General features: G+C 36.9%; 2 protein-coding genes across 3 annotated transcripts; one reads left to right on the top strand and one right to left on the bottom strand.

Moving 5' to 3' along the window:
- Positions 1-1,551: 1,551 nt before the first annotated feature.
- Positions 1,552-5,507, bottom strand: emc8 (ER membrane protein complex subunit 8). The gene is made up of 5 exons (XM_042486666.2): positions 4,971-5,507; positions 3,999-4,075; positions 3,814-3,883; positions 3,001-3,095; positions 1,552-2,817 (listed from the first exon to the last, which is right to left on the bottom strand). The coding sequence occupies exons 1-5, from the start codon at positions 5,181-5,183 to the stop codon at positions 2,658-2,660; spliced, it is 615 nt and encodes a 204-aa protein (XP_042342600.1). The 5' UTR covers positions 5,184-5,507; the 3' UTR covers positions 1,552-2,657.
- Positions 5,508-5,553: 46 nt separating this feature from the next.
- cox4i1 (cytochrome c oxidase subunit 4I1) lies at positions 5,554-8,836 on the top strand. 2 transcript variants are annotated; one of them, XM_042485870.2, is made up of 5 exons: positions 5,554-5,633; positions 6,483-6,559; positions 7,859-8,023; positions 8,205-8,336; positions 8,514-8,836. In XM_042485870.2, exons 2-5 carry the CDS (start codon positions 6,484-6,486, stop codon positions 8,648-8,650), a joined length of 510 nt encoding a protein of 169 aa, XP_042341804.1. In that variant the 5' UTR covers positions 5,554-5,633; position 6,483; the 3' UTR covers positions 8,651-8,836. The 2 variants fall into 2 exon arrangements, with proteins under 2 accessions (XP_042341804.1, XP_042341813.1); XM_042485879.2 differs by having other exon boundaries at positions 5,563-5,637.
- The last annotated feature ends 738 nt before the right edge of the window (positions 8,837-9,574 follow it).

Genomic DNA, 9,574 nt, shown 5'->3' with positions numbered 1-9,574 from the left:
GTGGGCACTTTAAACCACTATGTGCACTTCCGCGACTTCGGTTTCTTAATGACTAATCCTCCGGACTGTAACTATGTGAATTTAAGAGAAATTGTAATTACAAAACCAATGTTTTGGCAGGTTAGAGGCCGATTCATGATGACACAACTGACTAATCCTTAATAATTTGCGTTGTCTGACCCGGAAGGAAGAAGTAGGTCATGTGACAGCAACGATAGTTACGCGCAAACACCGCTAGGTAGCGACATTCACTGCGTGATAAAACTCTGCCTCCACAATTTTATTTTTTACTTTTAGTAAAAGTTACGAAGACAGCAGGTCCAGTGCTCAACCCAAAAACTTACAGATGAAAATGATGACACAAGTAGGTACAAACCAGACGGACTAAAATAAAATAAAAATAAAGACACAAGTATGAACAAACACAAGGGTTTACCTAATTAGTTATATAATAAAATACACATACAACACATTTTACATAATTAATAATTTGGGTTAGTTTATTATTGTTATTATATATTTTTAAGTTAGATATTGTTTTAAGATATGTATCTAGATTTGATATTTGAGAGTGGCAATTTCTTTACATTTCTTTAAAATTAATCTAAAATTTAGCTAACAAATTGGGTGCTTTAAGTAAAATGCTGTGAGCAAAATGTCTGAGATCCAACTGAAAATCAGTCCAGAAGAAAGTCACATGTAGGCATTGAAATAATAAGTGTTCTAATGTTTCTACCTTTTTGTTACAGAAGGTGTATTTGTTATTCATATCAGGAACGTATCCATACAACAGCAGAATTTACTGGATTGCTGCTCTTTATTACATTTTTTAAATGTTAGTAATGTAGCCTACATACAGTAAGTATTTTCATCAAAACATAGACCATCTAAAGTATAAAAAGTACTCGTTATGCAAAATGTGTTTCTGAATATAAATTTGTATTGTATAACTTATAGTATTATGGAAGGTAGGGGTCCAGTTGCTTGACATGGTTTACAAAATCAAAGACATTCCTTGCACTTTACCATGGTTTTGGCTTATGAACTGTGAAAATTGGTCCCTTGTTGCAATACACTTAAGTGACTTTTTTATGCCCTGTGACTTTTTTTGTATTTTATTATATTTAAATTTTATATTACATGTGAACAGTGTTTTAAAAAATCCATTATTATTAATTTTCACAAATTTGTTTGAACTACTTTTTCTAAGTAGCTACATTTCTCCAAAGAATAGGTTTGCTGTAATGAAACCTCAGTGTGAAGTACTTGTAGCTTGCACAGCTGATTTCCAAATATCTTCCCCAGCACTGGGTGCAAGTGGCAGTTTGATGATTGATTGTTGCTCATGGTGGAGGCACCTTACTTTGAAAAGTACTATATTTATCTATTGCTATTAATTTAACTTAAGCTTTAGCTTTAGCAAAAGCTTAAGCCCTGAAGCTGATCAGTAACTGCTTTTGTACTTTTAGCAACTTTTTCTCAACAGTCCAGTCAGTGGTATAAAACACCTAGCAAAAGAATTTACTAAATAACAAGAGTCTGATAGAGACATAGTTTCAAAAGATGGTTTCATTGTACATTCAGCTCATAAAATATCTGTAAAAAAATGTGACATCCATTTTTTTTAACGTAATTAGCTCTTACTGATTAATTCTTATCTCATATACAAAGGTAGTTCTGTATCCTCACATTAAGAATTTAAATGTTTTAACATTACTTATTAAATAGTAGAATTTAGAATGGGCCATTAAGTATAAACAAAAACCTCTACCTAATTCTTACAACATAAAACAAAATTCACATATTCCTGTTATCTGATTCAGTGTATTGTGTTTCAGAACAAATCCTTCAGAATAACAATCATAAACCAAAAGCGCTGTCATGTGTACATCAGCCAGGCCATCTGAAGTGCGCCGGGGATAATAATAGGACACATACATCATAGAGATGTTTGCATAAATATTTAAAATCAATCATCCCATTATTATTACTGGTGCATCTGCAGAAGGACTTGAGCTGGGATGCAATATACACTCATAAAAAAACCCAAAACTTTAAAGATTCCTCTCTCTGGTTGTCTTTCATCCTTATTGTCATTTTTAGGAGTATTATTAATTAATTCCCCATAAACATCTTCAGAATACAGTACTATGTGAATCGAGTTTCAGGACTTAAAACAAACTAGTCCTTTGATAAAGAACATGTATCTATATCATATCTCAGTAGTACAATCATCTCCTTAATCTTTAATTTCGGACTTGATCTCTGTACGGCTACTATCTGCAAAATTTAAGAGGAAAAAAAAAATCAAATACTCTAGAATTTACACACAACTATGAATTAACACAAACCATTAAAAAAAAAAAAACCCAAACAATTAAGTTGCAGTCAAAAACGCAATTGCCTTCATCACCTCAGTACCACCTTTTAAAGGCGGACACATGCCAACAGTGCACATATGGCGCTTGCCCTTGAGAGATTTTGGCCTAACTGGTCAGTGCTCTGCAGTTTATCCTCAGTACAAAGGGCTCTTAATGGAACACACACCATGCGTTCAGCATTTTTCTTCTCCCGTGCTACACAATAAGTAGCATCATGCATGCTGAAACAGTGGCAATATCTGTCTGCGTGTCCAGGGTAACTCTGGACTTACTCTCTTAGCACAGATCCAGGACAGACTTGTTGATCACAGGGTTGGTCCAGTCATTCCTCAGATCATCCAAGTGATTATCAAAGTCAATCAAGTTCTCGTAGGACCTGCCCTCTAACAGAGCAGAGGTGATCTTCTGTGCTTCGCTCCAGTCCTCAAAACAGTCGCTGGAGGACAGAAAAAACATCAGTTTGGCGAGTGGCACCGAAAACCCATCAGACATACATAGACAATGTACACCCTTTCTGCAGGTTAATGAGAGAGCACAGCTCACATGCCAGAAACTGCTGTTGAGGTTAGACAAGCAGTAAAGTCTTGAATAAAATAGCTCTAAACACAGAGACACTTACGCAGTTACTTCTCTGCTTTTCCACTTGTTTTCATGATGGTCATAGATAAACACAACGGGCTCAAAACAGCTCATTGTTATTCTACTACTGTCCACCTGAGGAGAAAAAAAGAAAGAAAGAAAGAAAATGACAAGGGATTCAGTGACATAGAGACCTTTTACATATAGCTTTACAGGACCAGACCACGTTTAGGAAATCATTAATCAAATCAACTTATTTGGCATACTAAACATTGCTGATAACCTTTTAAAAATATGTTATAGCATTTTTGATTGATTGTGCTTTAAACATCTTTCAGGGAGCCAAATGCATCCATTTCATCTGTACATTATAAGCACAAGTTACAGAAACTTGCTTGATGTGTAAAACCAATCACAGTGAAAATACTGCAGCTTTTAATTTAATAACACTATATTTGAATGGTGATAAAGTTAAAGAGCACAGACTTTTTAGAGAAGTCTGCAGGGTCAGTGCATGTAGGTGCAGGTGGGAATTGCCAACATCCCACACTTGAGACATAGTTGATTTACTGTAAGGCATTCCTCCATTTTCATAATGTTTGTAGATAAATGTTCATTTTTAAAAAAAATCATTAAGCACTGCTCTGTAGCTAAATAGTGAATCTCAGATAGTCGTGATACATGCTTGCTGTGACAAATGACCTCTTTCATATTTTCAGACTCTGAATTTTATACTATACTGAGCTGAAACCGTTGGCTGAGTCAGCAGTATTGTATTTACGTAACTTGAGGTAAGTGGACAAAAACATGCTAGCATAGGCCATTAACACCAGTCTAAATAATTTATTATCACCATAACGATTGCTGCGTCACTGAAGTGCTCGGAAATTCTGGCAGCCACTTTTTCTGCAACTTGGTTGGGTCTGCAAGAGAGAGGGACCAAAAATGTAGTGCATCAGAGCCCAGGTGAGTTTGGGGCATGGTTTATTACTTGTTGATTCTCCTGAAATAACAGGCTGTCCATGTTGTTGTCTGTACCTCGAATCCTTTGAGCGTTCGTTGGCTTGATAATATCCCGCAATGACATAATTATTTTCTTTACACCAGGTATCGATCTGACATGGAAGCAGGTGTCGTGGAGACAACATGAAAGGACAGAAGGACAGAGGTCAGAAAAAAAAAGCATGTTCATTAGTAGAGAAAATAGATTGCACTTAATGATACATTGCTAAAACAAATGTAATCCAAAACCTATGTTTGCAAAGATTAGAATGATGTGTTGTTTTGTTGAAATTACATTAATGAGTTGTTAAATCAATGTCATTGTCACTTTGAAATAGGGGTCTGCAGATTATCTGCCTAACAAATTACTGGAGCTGATATTTGGCATTTTGCCAATTATCTGTATCAGCATTTTATCTTAATGATCGCCGATAAAATTAGTTAATTAAAAAGTGCAAAGAAAGTGTCAGCATGGGAGGAATTTTTACTTTGTAAAACCTTTGGGGGGGGGGGGTATTCTTATTTGTTCATTTTTTTAATTTAAATTTTTCCTTGACTTTATACTAAATAATGTTTTGTTTGGGGGTTTGTTATAGTCCAAATTCTAAATATTGACAGAAATGTTTTCATTTTTATTGCAAACGCATATCAGTTCCAAATATCGGTTACTGGTCTCATCAACTACTAATAATCTGTACCGGGCCTGAAAAAAACAGTATCAGTCTGCCCCTACTTTGAAAGCTGCAGATTTTATAGCTAATTTGTTAAACTAAGTGGTGCTTCTGATATTGAGTCTACCCTCACTGATATAAATAGGAAGGAGAAATGATTTAAAACACCTGTTAGCATGACTCAGTAACAGCACAACTGCAGCCTACCAAAGGACCATAAAGGTGAAACCCCCTTACACTTATATCAACAAAACTGAACTGAAGCACAGGACTGTTTAAGACAGGTGCGCCCAATACAATTATAACTGAGTGTTTATTTTACTTGACGGCTACTTACCAGTTTTAAAGCTACTTCTAGCATTGGTGCCAGAGCAAGAGTGCCGTGAAACAGCGGCACACAGTCAACACACAAGACTGGCTCACTGTGGCTGTCTTTCTTTTTCTCCTTCGTTTTTTCTGCCACCAATAACCCATTCACCGCGCAGTGAGGATACTTGGCAGCGTGTAAAACCAGTTTACAGTAAGCCTGGCTTGTCAGCTGAATAGGCATGTTTATATAGAAATCGGTTTTTAAAAAAAAAAGACCAAAAAATAACCTGGCGGAGAGTAGCTACACGCCGGAGAGAGGCTGCTGTCCGTTACCGTTAGCTAACGTTACATTTAATGCCCAGAGGAAAGTAGATATCTACCTCAGCAACCACCTAACTGCCAAAACATGTAGCTGACGTTATATATTCTAACAAAAACATGTAACGTTAAGCTGTACATTAAAGAAAAATTACAATCTTTTTTTTTAAAAGCTAGATAAATTACTCACGAAATCTACCTAGCCTCATGAGCTAATCTTACTTCCACCTTCGACTCGTTTCTGCAGCACCGGTGGTGCCGTAAATCAGAGTGGAAGTGACGTAAAGCTAGATCACTATAACGTGTCTTACGTCTTTCCGGGTACAATCTACTTCCTTTCAGAGCATCAGCAGACGGGAGCAAGGAAGAGACAGTAGGTCGTATTTTTTATCAACATCATCGCCCTACACACTTAGAAATAACAAACGCTATAACACTCAGACACATTGTGAAGTCGTGCTTATCCAAAGTGCCCTAGTGGACCTAAGTGAATTGGCGATTTTAGCCGAAATAATCGACTGTGTACAAGTGACTTTGTGAGAGCGGACCGGAGCTAGGACGGGCTAACTTACCGGTTAGCTGTCGTTAGCTTGTAGCATCAGATTTGTGGAGGCAAGTGTGTTGCGCAGACAGTAGTTAAACGTTTCAGTGGTCTGCGGTGTGCTCATACACACGCTGTCCTAGTAAATAGGACTTTATTTAATTGTACAGAATTGAACCAAAAAACCGGCTCTTTCTGTGATTATTTTTCCCGGGCGGTGTGACCTTGTGTTTGTAGCTAACATTAGCTTAGCTTTGCGGAGTAGCTAACGGTAGACACACACCATCAACAACAGCAACATAACTCAACGCACATATACATAAACAATTCTTGATTTTTTTTAACATAGCAACTAAATTAGCGTGATTTAGTTTGAATGCAAGTATATCAAACGACTGTCAAATGCTGATCACTGTTTTCTTAAATGTAGTATCTAATAATGGTTCTCTATTGATCCAATCGTGATGTGCAGCCTATAAATTCACTATTAAGTCTTTGTCATTTGTATTTCCCCTAAACAAACATGACCTTTTTATGGTAACATTAAGAAAACGTTTGTTTACATATCACATGAATTATAATAAAGGTGTACAGACATATCAATTACATACAGACATGCTTGAATGTATTTAAGTGTGCCATAGAAGTTTACTTATATCCTTCATATGACCTTTTCCACAGAATGTTGGCCACCAGAGCGCTTCGCCTTGTGGGCAAACGTGCCATTTCCACATCTGTCTGTGTACGTGGAGGACATGGTGAGTGTGACCTGAATTGATATGGAGTATCTGTAGTATCTATTTTTGGCAGGGAGGGGGGTTTAATAGATAGGGATTGTGCCTCACATCATTAATGTTTATTCTTTCAAGATTTTTATATAGATGATTACGAAGCAGTCTGGGAGCAAAAAAAAAACATGCATTTTAAAATCAAAGATAAATTCTCAGTGATCTTTCAGAGGTCCATTTGGTTCTTCTATCTTAGAATGCAAAATCTTAACAAATAAATCATGTATTCTCGAATAAAGCAAAAGCAGGTTTTCTTAAAGCGGGGTTAGAATTCAATTAATGTTTTTCTCCTCAAAGTATTAAGTGTTAGTGAGAACCTGTTAAACATTACTTTTTGTTCTGACCAAAGTCCCAACAACCCATTGACATCCTGTGTCCTGTGAATCTGGCCTGAGTATATGACCCGCTTTATCTCACCACTACACCATTGCTATGTTTGGCACCTGCTTAAGTTAAATCAAAGAATTGCTACTCTGTAAGCATGTTTTCTTACCACTAGAAATTCACTTGAGGGTGCCATTGCACAGCCAATTTAAGTGTTTGTATCAGCGTAGTTTCTTGTATCAATCCCCACAAGCACAAGCACTTTCAGTCAGTGGCACTGGATCTAGTATTACAGATAGACTACAGGAAGTGACTTTTTATTTTACAGTTAGCAAGTGACAGCTCCAGGCATCTATGCAAGCAATGGCATGTATTCTTTAATATATGAGGAAATATCAAGTGACATATTAAATATGCATGAATTAAGTATTGGGTCAGCAACAGGAAGTAATGTGCCAGGGATTGCTGAAAGCTGATTTAATGGGTTTGCCCATCTTCAACCAAATCTGAACAAACTTTGTGTTTGCTTTTTTTGTAAAAATGTATTGATGAATGAAACCATTCATACCTAACTTTCAGGGTGGCTTTAGGTTATATAGTATTTTAACCTAAGTGGGGTTTTGTTGACTTTTTTAAAATTTTATATACATTTCAGCAGGTATTCTAACAAGATTCATAGCTAGACTAAAAGAGCAGCTTTCATCAGGACTATAGGAATCCTGCAGATCACATGGAGCAAGACTCAGATGACAAAGAACACAACAGTGTGACGCACACAGCAGCCAACACAGTGATTACTCTTTCAGTAGTTGACAGTATAGACTTACAGAAAAGAAACAAAATATTTTAGTCTTGAAATACACAACATTTCATATACTGTTGATGTGAATTAAGGAATTCTGTGTGAGTGAAACTTATTAAGGCATGCTGTGTCATCCTCTGCAGGTGTTGCCAAGGTAGAGGATTACACTCTCCCTGCCTACTTTGACAGGCGGGAGAATCCCCTCCCGGATATCTGCTATGTGCAGAACCTGAGTCCAGAGCAGGCGTCCCTAAAGGAGAAGGAGAAGGGCTCCTGGGCTGCTCTCTCCAATGAGGAGAAGATTGCATGTAGGACTTTACTGCACTGCACTCTGCTTTTTTGAGATGTTTCTATGTTCACAAGTATTGGTCAGACTGATTTGTTATCAGCAAACGTTGCATTAATGAATGTAGTAATGTGTTAGTGGTAAAGTATTTTTTCCATCTAATACAGTTGTAATTATTGAGATTTTGTTTTTTCAATGCTCAGTGTACCGCATCAGCTTCAAACAGAGCTTTGCTGAGATGAACCATGGAACATCAGAGTGGAAGTCTGTGGTTGGAGGGATGCTTTTCTTTATTGGCTTCACTGGCCTGGTTGTGCTCTGGCAGAGAAAGTATGGTATGTATTCATAAAAGTGAAATGGCAAGATTGGCAATGATTTGACTATAAATCTGTTTAAGATTTAATGCAGTGATGCCTCTTTTCCAATACAATGAATTCAAAAAGAGGAATGCAATTATCATCTTTACTACACTCATTTGCTTGCAGTCTAATTAAGCATGCGTCTCTCTGCAGTGTACGGACCCGTCCCGCACACATTTGAAGCCGAATACAAAGAGAAGGAGCTGCAGAGGATGTTGGACATGAGAATTAACCCAGTGGAGGGCTTCTCGGCCAAATGGGACTACGAGAACAAGCAATGGAAAAAGTAAAGAACCCAGAGGACCATGACACATACTTGAAGATAAAAGCAGACCAACTCAAAGATACAAGAATACCTATATTTCTGTATTTATCCATTGTCCACATTACCTCAGTCTGTGCATTTTGGAAGACCACTTCCTCTTAAGGTCATTGTGTATTATAGAAATGAGAATAAAAATGGTTAAACTGATAAATGTCTGTTTTAATTGTCTTTGACTCCTGTGTTCATAATGCTTTACATTAAATAACTTTCATATTAAAATTAGGAAGGAGGAGACCTCATCCACACCACTTCTATTATGTGCCAGTTAACAATAAATATAAGCTGCATTAGCAAGTAATTAACAGTGTGATTTTGAATAGTTTAAGCGGCAGAGTGTTTTTACTGGTGGGTCATTTTGTGGGCAACTCTGACCTGGTCACAAAAGTATTTGTAAGAATAGCCTTTAAATAGCTGGCATGGGACAATACAACCTACCATGTAGTTATCTGAAAGTGATCCCTAAAACTAGGTTGGCGCTTATGCTATCATTATAGAAAATGCAACAACCAATTTCAATATAACATTATATTTGCTCAATTGATTTAAATGCAAGTAATGCCTTTATACACATTTATGCATATTTAATTATAAAACCAAATGCCCAAACACCTACGCCCTCTGTACATGCAAAGAGTTGAAGGTTAGTAACAGCTTTATTTCCTGTTATTGACACTAGAAGGAAGGGCGTGTGCTCTGTGAACACTGGGGGGAATACATATGAAATGGGGTTGTCTGGGGTCCTCTGCCAGAAAATTTTGAACATCAAAGTCTTAATTTCCTGCATTTAGGTGAAATTTTATGCACTGATTTGTTCACTTTCTTTATCAATTTATAGTGCAAATGCATCTATTCTAAATAATGAGGGGGACGTGCACCCCCCTTGAAATTT

Source organism: Plectropomus leopardus, chromosome 1, assembly GCF_026936395.1.
Source record: "Plectropomus leopardus strain MGB_pleo_1.0 chromosome 1, ASM2693639v1, whole genome shotgun sequence".
Lineage (NCBI taxonomy): Eukaryota > Metazoa > Chordata > Actinopteri > Perciformes > Serranidae > Plectropomus > Plectropomus leopardus.
Note: the sequence above shows the minus strand (reverse complement) of the source record. Positions and strands in the feature narration are given on the sequence as shown.